This window comes from Macrobrachium rosenbergii, chromosome 42, assembly GCF_040412425.1.
Source record: "Macrobrachium rosenbergii isolate ZJJX-2024 chromosome 42, ASM4041242v1, whole genome shotgun sequence".
NCBI lineage: Eukaryota > Metazoa > Arthropoda > Malacostraca > Decapoda > Palaemonidae > Macrobrachium > Macrobrachium rosenbergii.
The window spans coordinates 23,267,809-23,281,955 of NC_089782.1; the positions used below are offsets into that span (position 1 = coordinate 23,267,809).

At 36.6% G+C, this 14,147-nt stretch overlaps 1 protein-coding gene across 2 annotated transcripts; it reads left to right on the forward strand.

Annotated features, from left to right (window-relative positions):
• Positions 1–485: 485 nt before the first annotated feature.
• Positions 486–12,763, forward strand: LOC136828052 (hematopoietic prostaglandin D synthase-like). 2 transcript variants are annotated; one of them, XM_067085746.1, is made up of 5 exons: positions 486–630; positions 6,467–6,639; positions 7,263–7,446; positions 10,498–10,621; positions 12,473–12,763. In XM_067085746.1, the coding sequence occupies exons 2-5, from the start codon at positions 6,507–6,509 to the stop codon at positions 12,635–12,637; spliced, it is 606 nt and encodes a 201-aa protein (XP_066941847.1). In that variant the 5' UTR covers positions 486–630; positions 6,467–6,506; the 3' UTR covers positions 12,638–12,763. The 2 variants fall into 2 exon arrangements, with proteins under 2 accessions (XP_066941847.1, XP_066941848.1); XM_067085747.1 differs by lacking the exon at positions 486–630 and adding an exon at positions 3,675–3,793.
• The last annotated feature ends 1,384 nt before the right edge of the window (positions 12,764–14,147 follow it).

The window sequence follows — 14,147 nt, forward strand, 5'->3', positions numbered from 1 at the left end:
TTAGTTAAAAGAAAGAAGTTACTGGATGCACGACCAAGTATTCAACCGGTAAACCTAGGAAATGTGTACCCCCCTCATCCTTTACGAAGAATAAATAGGAGGGAGTTTATAAACTACGAAACTATATTTTTAATCTTGATAATCTTGGGGTTTTAAAGAGAAAGAATAAACGCTTGTCTTACAAAGGTCTCTCTCTCTCTCTCTCTCTCTCTCTCTCTCTCTCTCTCTCTCTCTCTCACACACATCTCTCAGTATTATCTACACACATCACGTGTATCCAACCTACGAAACGGCAAAGGCAAATTCCGTCATGTTAAAAGAATCTATATAACGCCAGGATCCAAACAGATCTGCAAATTTCCATGTCAGGGTCAACTGATGCAACAGTTGACAATTTTACCAAAACCCGTCATCGTCCGTCTCTCTTCAGGAGTCCTTGAGCTCAAAGTAATGTTGGTGACGATGAGGATGATGATGATGGTGACGACGATGATGATTCACATCCGGCAGCATCCCGCCATAATGACGGAGCAGGCATGACCGGAATGTTTTTCCCTTCCTCCTCCGTCACAGGGGAAACTGGACCCAACATCACGTGAGGCTCACATTCCGCTACTCCGCCTCTGCCAGGTAAGTCGAGAGCTTTATTTACCGCTCGGGGGACACAGACTTCTGAGTTTTCACTATTTGGCTGAAATTCGGCTACCTTAAATTCCGTCTTTACTAGCACTGAGGCTCGATAATTTTAAGAAATTGTATGTTATTAAAATTCCCGTTTATTCGTTTTACATATACGCACCTACGGAAATTTACTAATTTTGATGGGCCTTCAAATCATATAACAGACGGACGAATTTCTTAATTTCTTCGTAAGGCTTGAATTTTCGTATATTGCCCAGTGTCCACTTTTATCAGCAAGTGTTCGATTACATAGCCAAGCTGATAAATAGACGTATACTCCTTAATTAAAATCGTGAATTTCACTCATTTGAACTGAAAAATACAATTTAGGCCAAATGCCAAGCGCTGGGACCTATGTTGTATTTTCAGAGGTGAAAATAATGTTGAAACATTTTGTTAAGAAAGGTTGGAAAGTAAGACGGATGATGGAAGAAAGATAAGGTATAGTAAAAGGAATGAAAGGGCTTGCAGATAGGTGTCGAACGGACGATGCCAAAAACCTTAAGTAATGCCTACAGTGCACCGCATGAAGTGCACTGAAAGTACTACCCCACTAGTAGGGGAATTTCACTACTGACATTTTCTAGCCCCAGTCTTGCTTCACACCCTCCGTGAACTCATCTTATATATATATATATATATATATATATATATATATATACATATATATATATATATATATATATATATATACATATATATATACATATATACTCTCATATATATATACATATACATATATATATACATATACATATATACATATACATATATATATATACATATATACATATATATATATATACATATATATATACATATATATAACATATATATATACATATATATACATATATATACATACATATATATACATACATATATATACACATACATATATACATATATATATATACATATATATACACATATAATACATATATATATACATATATATATACATATATATATATATACATATATATACATATATATACATTATATATATATATATATATATATATATATATATATATATATATATACATGTATATATTACAACATGTTTCGTTTCATCCAAATATTTTAAGTTACTGATCGCGCAAGAAGAAATTAAATGTTGCCCAATACAGTTCCAATAAGGCAGCCGTTTTGTATGTTATTTTCTCCGCGTGAGGAATTAGCAGTACGTCCCTAATACGTCACAAGCCTGACTCATGATGAGCTGGAAAATTCTCGATTATTTCAAACACCTGTTTGCAACAGCTTTTTCTTACAACGTACCTTCACGCAACCTGTCTCAATCATAGCAGACTTCTATATTTAAGCTGGTCTGTTACAATTTCTTCCCTTAATAAAGACTACATCAGACATTGAATTAAATACTGAAGGCTGCTTATTCGGGTAATTATTAAATCGTCATTTTTATTGCAAGGTTATTAACGGAAACCTGCAAGGAATTCTTCTACCTGAAAGACAAAACCCGAATAATTGCTTTAGGACTAGAAGCGGTTTTAAACACGGGATGGTCGTTGGTAATTGCTTTTAACTGATGATTCCAAATACATAAAATATAATCGTAGTACCGTAAAGTAAACCTCACCTGTTTATTCTGTCAACAGCTCGTAACTTATTATAAAAATTGTCATTTGCCAAATAATCTTTTAACCACAATGTCGCGATGTAGTGGCCTGGGACTTTGGATGTATTGTGATTACCGTCCCTATTGGACCAATAATTATTTTTTGTTGGATACTGACAATGGACGCTCTTGACTTCCAAACCTACTGAGTAATACCATTGTTCGGTGATGTATAATAGGACAATAGTTCTCTCTCTCTCTCTCTCTCTCTCTCTCTCTCTCTCTCTCTCTCTCTCTCTCTCTCCAGAGAATACGCCATTTGTTTACTTGGCGAGAACAAAGGTCTGACGGCAGTTACAAATTTAAAATTCTCAGATGAACGAAAAATAAACGCAGTTTTTTTTTTACGCCAACCACAACCAAGCTAGAGTAAGGCACCAAAAAACGCATATCGGTCAACCAGCATGTTTATTTTTAAGCCTACGGTATTAAGGCAAATGTTTGGAATTTGCTGCCACCTGCCCACACCGATCTAAACCTAATGTGATCATAAGGCAAAGGTGCGATTTTGAAATAATTTTAACAGCAACTGGAGAACAAAGGCCGGATAGTCCTGTTGTCTATCACGCATACTTCTACGAATAAGAATGTACGTGTCATTTTGACGCAGCATTTACTGGAGAGAGAGAGAGAGAGAGAGAAAGAGAAGAAGAAGAAACAGATAGTTTAATCTGCATTTGTTGTCGTTCACGTCCCGTTCTGGTACTAATGCACGTATACTTCTACGGATAAGAATGTATGTGTCACTTTGACGCAGCATTTACTGGAGAGAGAGAGAGAGAGAGAACAAGGTGGTTTAATCTGCATTTGTTGTCGTTCACGTCCCGGCTCTAGTACTAATGCACAAAGAATGTCGGACATTTCGTCATAATACGATAATCGATAACCGCTGAGAGGATCAAGTTCAAAGTCACAAGTCCTGTGCTTGGCTTTTGTATCCTGCATTATACTATTATGTTTACAGAACAAGCACGCAAATGTTCTTTTGTTTGCTAATTCGTGGATGTTAGCAATGCGTTTTGCTGACGTCCCGTTCAACTGACAGAAATTCCGGAGTTGGCTTTTGTTCATTTTTTCTAGTAACGAGACTCTCCTGGTCGACTTTAAGAGCAATGCTTCTCGTTTATATGTTTAGCTTCCTGACTTCAGGCGAATTTTTAATTCCAATAAAATATTTCATGAATTCAGGGAAATAACAATTAGCCTTTGTTGATAGCAAGTTTGTCAGATACTGGGTATATACAGAAAACCCACAATTATGCAATTAGACTCAGATTGTATCCGTTTCCAACCGTTTCGAGAAAAACACACACATTACACAGTTTTATTGTGTATTATAAATTATGTAATCAACTATTATACCTTCTTTCTGGTACCACGGTCAACAGCGCGAGACTGCCGGAACGCGCTGTGCTTGAGTGTACATTTTACTCTTTGTCACTGTAGTCTGATATACCATCAGTCTCACAGGTACGTAATTTAAAAGCCATCATAAGCAAGGATATATGCAATGGGACCTTCCAAAAAAAGGATCCTGTCGTATCAAACACGATTGTCCCGCGGGCTGCAGAAGCGCATCAGAATGACACTGCTGTTTTTTACACTTCACTAGCGATTTTATGATCTTGTGACCTTCAGCTGCCAGCTCTCTCTCTCTCTCTCTCTCTCTCTCTCTCTCTCTCTCTCTCTCTCTGTGTGTGTGTGTGTGTGTGTGTGTGTGTGTGTGTGTGTGTGTGTGTGTGTGTGTCACACACACACAAACGTCATAGGGTAGTATAGGCAAAAACTCCAATAATTACAGGTCAATCTTCGTAGCTTCAATGCTGGTCTACGTTAACAAAGAGTATATTTTAAAGCCCTGTAATAAGAGCCTTCGGTATACAAGCTTGCCTCCTAACAGGATGAATATACATTTAAAGAACAATTCGGTACTTGTGTCGGAAAACGAGATCTGACTAGTAACAGCCACAAAACGTTGACTCTGAAGATAAGTTATGGTAATTCTAATTTCGGTGGCGAATTGGCATGGGTACCCATCCAACTTCAAAATTCAGCTGCTGAATGTCAAGTTCTTCGCTGGCTGGCCTAGACCGTGGGCAGAAGAGTTGTTGCTAATAGGTAAACACTCTAACCTACATGACGTTGCAAAGGGTTAGCGAGAGCAGCTTTTTATCTTCGCTATTTTACAAGATTGTTGGACTTAAGAATAAAGTTGTAGTGTGAGAAGGATGCAGCTCTCGTTACAGGTATTAGTTAGGTCTGTAGCTGAGATCGAGCAAAACACGAACTTTATCTATTAGCTGACCCTGTGCCTTTAATAAAAAAAAAACGATCGATAATGATCTCTTAAGTGTTATGAGTCTGTAAAGCTACTTGAGTCATATGACTTTGCTTCATGGTTATCGACATTGTTTTTTTTTTTTTTTTTATAAATGCATATTTTAAATTTTATCTGAACTTTGCTATCACTTTTTTCTTGCTCTTTACTTCTTTTTCTGTTTTCATTACGCCCCATTCATTGCTCAACAAACTGGTTTTCATTTTCCTTGTTTTCCTGATGAATGTGTGCACAGAAAAAGAACAACAGTACATTTTTCGTCCCGTTACAACGATAGTCTACGGGTGATGAACTCCAAGTTTAAGTCAAAACTACTTTACTATCGCTTTATAACCTCTAGAGCTGCTCATTACCCTCAATTTTGTTTTTTCTTCCTTTCCTAATTTGTATTCTAATTCTGGTTCTAATTTTAGGTCTCTAAACTGAGGAATGATAAGAGCATAATCATATATCGGTCTGGAAAACACCTCTCAAACGTAGACGCCGATGCACACTAATGCATGCAAGTTGAAGCAACTATTCAGTAGCGTCATTAAAAAAACTATTCAACTGCGTCATAAAAAAATTCCAAGTTTTCCCAACAATGTGGGCTTATTACTAAATAAAAGATATGTGAAACATATTTTCACGGCGATCTATGCCTAAATATTTATATGCATATTAAAGACTTTTGCCGAGAACAGATATGGAAAGACAGACTACGTACTCATGTTTTGCAACATTAAAATCTACGAACAGACATATGTCGTGATTAGGGTGGAAAGGGTTCCAAACCATCAGGACACTAGCAACTTACTTTTACAACCAACATTACGTCTGTCTAAAAATCACACTTTTTTTTTTTGTGATAATTCTGCTTACGACGGATTTTGACTTCCAAGAGTCCAAAGATCTGGCATAAAAACTTGCTCTATTCATTAAATATAAAGCCTAGGTCAGAGGTTTTGTATCCCTTTGCGCAGGATTTTGAAAATGAGGATAAAATATGAAATGTAAAAATTAAAAAAAACTCAGTCCATTGCCTCTCTTGAACATAAACAGAGTTTAAACATCTGAAAGAATTATACGAAAAAGTTTTAGACTTTATCAACATACACTTACCGACACAAAGAAGACTCGACCTCATGTATTATTTTGGGACCATATAGCCCCACTCTGGTCCTAAGGGCCACGATCTGAACAAATTAAATCTACACTGCATATCATTACCGCACATACTGTGAAAAATAGTGGCCATGTTGTTCTCAAGATGAAGATTTATACAGATTTTTCCTACATATACTCCAATACTTTGTAAAACTTGTTTGCCCAGTCTTGAGTCGGGGCCATGTTTCAGAAATTTAATTTAAACTACATAAGGAAATTTGCACGTAAGAATTTTTGTTGACCCCACCTATTTTGACTGCTTAATAATCTCCTTAGGAAGGGTCTTTGTTGCCTCCATTTAAGAAACTTTCCTTGGCTAAAATTAATCCAGTGATTCTATAGAAATCGAAAATGAGAAAAGGTTACGCTACACATATACGTGCAGACATATATATACGACTATCTACATACATGCTTGACATATTACATACATACATACATACGCCGGACAGACTTCTACCAGGAAAACCAACTTGACACTTTCAGCTCAGGTGAGCTAAAAACAACTGCCACTAAACTATTGAAAGCCGAATGTTTTAACTCCCTCAAAATAACCCAATTTGATTTCATTTTTTCAGACAACTGCTTCTGCCACTAAGGAGCCATTTTAATAAATCGAAAAAACTAATCAACATTTTCAATTACCTTTCGTCTTCCAGGATTCGGTAACTGCTTCCCCATCCTTAAGAACCAGCCACTATGCCCGAGTACAAACTGATCTACTTTAACTCGAGGGGAAGGGCCGAGCTCACCCGCTGGATCTTCGCCTATGGAGGCATTCCTTACACGGACGAACGCCTCGAGAAGGAAGACTGGCCTGCAGTGAAGAACAGTAGGTTTTATTGACCAATAAAAAAAATTAAACTATTCAATAGAGTTAAACTATGCTGTTTATAACACTAAGAACATTCCCCTGTAATAATAAGGATAGGCTTCTTGTTATAAGTAAAACATCTCCAGAGGTTGGTCCTAGCCTTTTTGGTTAAAGACTTCACTTGAAAGTTTTCAGAGCGATATCGGACTTCTGCCGTGGTTTAAGCCGATGTCAGAGTCCAGAGGTTCATACTAGGCCTCTCACACCATTAATATATACCCACGATTATAGGCCGCCTTAGGCAAGGGTTCCTGTCATTAACCGGTTTAAATTGCATAGCAAGGTGGTTCCTTTACTGTACGTTATGTCTACACCAAAGTGCTTAGTGAAAGAATTAAAGCTTGCTGTTCGAAAAACTTCAAGTGAATATGAACTATCAGTTTTGACTGTTTAGGGGACACTAGTTGAAATTAAACCAGAGACTAAAGAAATGGCAACTCAAATATAAACTAAGATTAATAGGTATGAGTTTCTGTTTGCACAATTTTAACGACAATACAATAATCTACAATATATGTTAATAATTACAACCATTTCAACAGCACACGAGATACCTTTCATCTTTTCTCCTTTTTAAACAGCCATACCCAACGGGAAACTGCCTTGCCTAATGGTCGACGGCAAACCGTTACCCCAGTCGCAGGCAATAGCTCGTTACGCAGCCAAGGAAGTAGGTCTAGTGCCCGAGGACAACCTCCAATCGGCCCTGTGCGATGCTGTTGTGGACACCATCACCGATATCGCCATGGAGCTCTACAAGCTTCAGTAAAGTCAGGTTTATTTTTTTACAAACTTTATGATTGCTATAGAAAGCCTTCTTCTGTTTTGGAAAGCACCTGTCACATTACATGTTCCTCGAAAATTACATTTTGTCCTAATCATTAAAGCAGGTTCAAGTATTCTTCCTTGTTCTTCGTATCCTTCTTTCTGTCCAAATTACCAAGCACACTGCCTAGCGTTGCCTTTTAATTCCTCGAATCCTACATTTTGTCATAATTACGAACCATCTCCTAAGGAAATGCAAGTTTCTTTGTTATATTTACAAATTGGCTTGTTTGTGTCTCGACAGTTAAACCATTACATTTAAAAATGTTGCATTTAACTTCCCGGTAAGGTTTCTAGCCCCATTTTTGAAAGGGTTTTCACGTTAAATTATTGAATTAATATTCCTGATTACTCCATTAATCATTGTTGCAACTACTCTTTCGTGATTTGAGAGTTAGAAGATACTTGCAAAGCTCAAAAGGCCATCATCTGATGAAGTTGCATGCACTTTAAAAACTATGCTGCTACACAACTGTACTTCTCGTTTCAGATTAGTTCTCTTTTTCTACAAAAGGACTTTAATATTAAGGTTACTGGCTTCTCGGCAGGTTAACTTTTTATTTTACACGAATGTGCAAGAAAATATATCCCTCTATTCTATGTCTGTATGATATTTTGTTCCCTATTGTCTAAAAATCGTAAATTTCTAAAAACACAATTATACGACGAGAGGATTTCACTTATGTTCTAACTAAATGTACATTAACATGACCTTGTTCTCATTGTTTCTGGTTTTGGCCTATGTCAGGCCCTCCATTTAGCCATCATTTAGTCTATCTGGCACCATTTACATTAGTAGTTTTGGTACATTTCTAGACTAGTTTGAGTTTTCGTGTCATAACTGTTTTTAGCTGATTCTAAGTTTACTCTCAATGATTTCATGTTTTCATATGCAGTATTTTTAGCTCTTGGTGCAACTAACTGAACATATACTATGGTCAGTTTGTTTCATCTATTATACATTTCAGGGCCGTGTCTAATTGATTTTTCGTCGATAAAATCTACCAAAGCATCGGATATGGATCGTATTTTGAAAATAGCTATTTGAGCCACAGCCTAATTGGCAAAAATGTGCAGAGATGTCTAATGTTGATAATTAAGGCACTTATCACAGTAAATCAAAGAAATTTAAAAACTTGGCTAAATCTAGCAGGCTCGTAGATAAGGCTAGTGAAACGTCATTACTGAAGGCCCTCCCACTCACTGATACTGTAGTATGACGTACTTTACTAGACACCTCGCCCGTATACTTTATGAATGACTCCACGTTGGTAGTAGTGGTAATAGTATAGTATATGGAATTCTTACATTGTTTCACACACTCAAACACCTACCTGCATATACTCTCTTTCTCTCATCTTTTTGATGAGTCATGTCTCTAAGTAAGTACAATAGGACTGTGCATCAAATGAGAATATTAATTGTATAATACAGTTCCATGGCGCAATTCACCTTTCCTTTAACCGGAAATATGCACCAAGTCTTACAGCAACACTATAAAAGCAACCATCGTTACCCTAAGTTTCTGTTTGCTTCCATATCGTCTCCTCAAAAATTCCGGTTCACGTGTACCTGCTTAGTCCTGCTAAATGTACGTAACACATCGCAAGTGTTCTAACCTTAACTTCCTTAATGTGTGATCAATCCCATAATAAATCCACAGTGCTTGGTATAGCACGCTACTCGCTCTTCATGATTTTATTTGTGTGGCCTCTGTGTCAGTTTTATTTGTTTTTCTATGCGCTTGATTCATTTACTTGGAACGACACTAATGTTTGATGCAGGGTTGTTGAGTGGTTATCAGTGAGTCTCTATATTCCGGTTTTTGAAGTTACTGGTTCTTTCAATTTTTCAGTTATTTTATTATATATTTCATTTAATCATAACTACATTTGTATTGCTGAATGAAATTCTTAACTCATAGATCCAAATGCTTGGGCTATTCCCTAAATTTTATAATCCAGTAATCCATTGATTATACTGAACTTTATTGAAATTGGAAAGGGAAATATAAAATAAAAAAAACAATTATTGTAAAAATAAAATTATGTAAAAGGATATGCTGTTGTTTCTTTAAGATTAAGCCAGCCTTGTGTGAATCAGAGCCTTGCGCTCTGAGCAGACCATGAGTGAAAAGTTTCGATGAAATAGATTTAATAGAATTTCGATAATTATCATATCCTACTCAAGGTATTACTTACTGTACAAGATGGTCAAATATTTGTGTTTCTACAATCATTAACATACTACTGGGAACCCTGCTGTACTTCTGATGTCATAGTTTGTCACAACTAGCCTCTCTCTGGGTGCTTACTACATTTAGCTAAGTTTCCCTTTAAATTTCTTTGATTTACTCTGATGAGTGCCTTAATTATCCACACTGGACATCACTGCAAATTTTTGCCAATTAGGCTGTGGCCTCAAATAGCTATTTCCAAAATACGGTCCATATCCGATTCTTTGGTAAGATTTTATCGACGAAAATCTATTAGACACGGCCCTGAAATGCACAGGAGGCTCTATTATCTATATTGATACATGTTCCTCTGTGTAATTATACTTTCGGCAGTATATTATATTTATTTCAAATTTCTCTTATTTTATCTTTATTGCAATGTATAGTATGCTAAAACACATTTTACCTTTAATATTTACTGTGATGGGTTGCCACTGATGTCCAATTCGGACGAACCTGACACTACTGCATTCCGTGGGTATTCATTATTAATTTGGCTGCCTCAAACTATGCAACTTTTTATAAATAATTTGGCAGATCATTACAGACTGATAAACAGTCTATTCTTATAAGGTAGTTCAGGCAAAATTAATGTAACTTAAAACTAGATTAGTTCCCTACGTGATAACATCCTAATTTCATTTACCAGTTTCGTCTCAAGAAACTAATTACGAAATCGGTCAGGTTAATATATTGTTTCGTTACCGTGTCATATCAAGAAGTTCCTCAGTTAATGTTATATTTCTTCCTATCAGCGTCATGACAGACGAAGAGGAGCGAAAGAACCAATATTTAGACGTCAAAGAAAAGACACTGGAACCAGCACTCAGCTACTTGGAGAAACAACTTAACGGTCACGAGTGGATCGTGGGAGAAAAGGTGAGGCGCCATTCAGCTTTAATATGATTCGGCTTTAATACTTGAGGACTATGTAAGAGAGTTTAACTTAATAAGAGAAAGGCTTTTACATATGATCAGGGGTAATGTTTAAGTGTTATTACCTTCACCATATTACGAATATTTTTAGGCTAGGTTCGAAGTTTTGGTTAATTACCCAAACGAGTGTTAGACTCAACTACACACCAATAAACAGAAATATGTATTTTATAGCCATACGACAAGAGCACAGTAAAACGACTAATATTAAACTGACAAATTTCACCGGTATCATTGTATTACGCAATGTTATATTGACACAACAGTCTCTACAATAACCGTCGACAATTTAGCCTATAATCGATCTACAAAGTAAACAAATGGCGTGGCTACTCACTTACCGGCCTGCACAACTTCAATCACCATAATCACTATGCCATCTGATGGTCAAAGTAATGAACGCGCAGTAATACGTTTCTCAAGTATGCTAATGAGCTCACGAAGACTCAAATAACATAGTATTCGAGCGCACTACTAAATGCAGCAATGACTGACCAGCGTTGACGGTCAGAAATAGAAGAGACTTACTGAATGGGAAGGTTCTTAACGACCTCGCACTTGCCTGTGAACGGTGACGTAATCTTCTGCTATTGACCGAAGACTGTCTTCTTCTTCTCAGGGCCGCTGATTAGTCGTGAGAGCAGGTTCAATTCAATCATCTGGTATTTGGAAGTTAGAAGTATCACATCAGACCGGCAGAATAGTATATTGACACCGACCTCCAGCATAAGACTAGAACTAATAACATTTTTTAAATGGTTCATTTCACTTAAGTTTGTCAAGGCCGGTGTGAAGGATGTTTACAAAGGCGGGGTTTTGGAAAATGAAGACTTTTTCGTAGTATAGTTTTTACTCTTTGGAATATAGGTCTACAGAATGCTGATGTCCGTTATGTTTTCTCTACTTAGATTTTTTTCAGTAACCTTCCATGATCTTCCCTTCGATAAAGAACAATAAAAGTTTTTTTTTTTTTTAATAATGTCGCGAACTTGAGCCGTTTCCTATTACTTTTCTATCTCGCAACAGCATTAGGCGATTTGAATTAGTGAGTGGCCACTCAGATTTCTTATTTTTGCCTTGAATATTTTTAATTCTCCGTAATTAGGGGGTAGAATTTAAAATCCTGCAACATGTCCCCGCTCTGTGGGTCAAGCTTGAACCACTACATCACTGATTTATTTTTTTCAGCCACAGAAATTAGCTTTAATTTGCCTCCTACACTCATATTTTTAACTCTTATACCTTTAATCTACTCAAAAGCCATTTAAGCACAACTTCTAGTAAGAGAGACAGGGAAATCACTTTTAGGTTTCTGTAAAAGAAAACGATTGTGCCGGTTTTGTCTGTCCGTCCGCACTTTTTTTTGTCCGCACTTTTTTGTCCGCCCTCAGACCTAAAAAACTACAGAAGCTAGAGGGCTGCAAATTGTTATGTTTATCATCCACCCTCCAATCATCATACATATCAAATTGCAGCCCTCTAGCCTCAGTGGTTCTTATTTCATTTAAGGTTAAAGTTAGCCATAATCGTGCTTCTGGCAACGATATAGGAAATGCAACCACCGGGCCGAGGTTAGTTTCATGGGCCGCTGTTCATACAGCATTATACCGAGACCACCGTAAGATAGATCTATTTTTGGTGGCCTTGATTATACACTGTACAGAAAACTCGATTGCGCCGAAGAAAATTCGGCGCAATCGAGTGTTCTGTACAGCGTATAATCAAGGCCACCAATTTCTTCGGCGCAATTTTTACTTGTTTATGAGTGGATATAAATACGACCTTTGTCCACAGATCACATGGGCTGACCTTGCAATAGGCGCAATTCTGGGAGCCATCGTCCAGAGGAAGGAAGATTTCTTAGCTTCTCACCCTAAGCTGGAGGAGCACGTCACGAAAATACAGTCTCTTCCAAAGATTCAAGAATGGATCGAAAACTCACCCAAAACTGAGATGTAATGAATATCAATTTGCTTGCTTTTACGTCCAATGCACAATAATATATACATACATATATATGTATGTATATATATACATATATCACAAACCTAAGAAATAAATATGCACAATAAAGTTACAGGTCTATTTGTGTTTTTTACTTTACGTATTCACATTATCAGATATTACTTGTCAATTGTCAAAACTTTACATATATATAAACAGACGACTGGAACTTTTAGTGACTTTCCAAAGTTGACTTTCTGAGGGAGTGGAATCTTAAAAACTATAAACTGAATAAACACTTACCCTCAGGGCAAACGACCCTGTAATAAACATCTTAGTTATAACTAACAAATTTCAATAATCTAGCAGTGGAGGTGAAGTAACAATAAAACATTAAATTATGCTGGTAAACTGGGTACACGGGGCGAATCTCCTAATGGAATAAAGTGGAGAGCTTCGTTCATTCCTGTGGCTATATAATTGGCTAAGTAATCGATATATATTTGCACCTGCATGCGCTGTCTATTAGCCAAATTGGGACTGAAGCCAATGATACTGGAGTTGAGAAGTCGCTGTTTTATTGTACCGAAGAGGGTATAACGTAGTCAAATGTTTAAGCTGCAAAACTCCAGCATACAATGAATACTTAACCTTCCAGCACGAAGACCACCCGCGAAGGTTAACTGAATCATGGGAAACACAAACACAAATGTGAATAACAAAATTTTATTATTATTCCACAATTTTCATTCACGACTTGTTCGGGAACAACAGATTTTTTTTTCCACACAGCGTTATTGATACACTTCGCATTGATATCAAATGTCAAGTCTACATCACAAGCTCCAAATATTGACTACAGTGCTCTTGATGACTAGATACATCACTATTTCATAGAAAACCTCGCTAGCTACGGACAGCTCGTAACAAAATCCTCATTCCAACTACTTGTGACCAATGAAATCTTATTTATACACATGGAGTACGTGGGGAGGAAGGAACGCCGTGACGTCATCGCCGTCCCAATGATTGTCAACCTCATGGTGAAAATGCACACTCTCAATATTACTCCTCGCTTTTTCCTACATTTGATAAGAAAATATAAGCTTGGGCATACAAAACACTAACTACCGTAGTATACACTTCAGTGAAACCAATTGACTCTTGCAATGTGATTACGGTTTTTCAGGTACTTCTGACCGATAGGCTATGGTGCAGTTGTGATGTCCGTAAATTTTATATATATTATATAATATATATAATGTCTATAAATTGCCTTGCTATTTACATATGTTTCAAAGTACTTTGGGCAAAAGGACAAAATCAGCCCATCAAAATTCTTTTCAATGTTATATTGCTGAAGAATCGTATGAAAATTAGATTGCATTATACACTGAAATCATTTGTGATTATAAGTTTAAAGGAATGTATTGTATAATTCTATGATTATGTATATATAATTTATTCCAGATAAGAAACAACAATCACTTTGCAATACTGAACTGAATAACTTCAGTTCGAAACT

Bases quoted from the DNA above. Each gene is read 5' to 3' on its own strand.
- LOC136828052 (XM_067085746.1), top strand. From the start codon at position 6,507: ATGCCCGAGTACAAACTGATCTACTTTAACTCGAGGGGAAGGGCCGAG. The intron at 6,640-7,262 runs GTAGGTTTTATT...CTTTTTAAACAG, and splicing joins CTGGCCTGCAGTGAAGAACA to CCATACCCAACGGGAAACTG. The intron at 7,447-10,497 runs GTAAAGTCAGGT...TCTTCCTATCAG, and splicing joins ATGGAGCTCTACAAGCTTCA to CGTCATGACAGACGAAGAGG.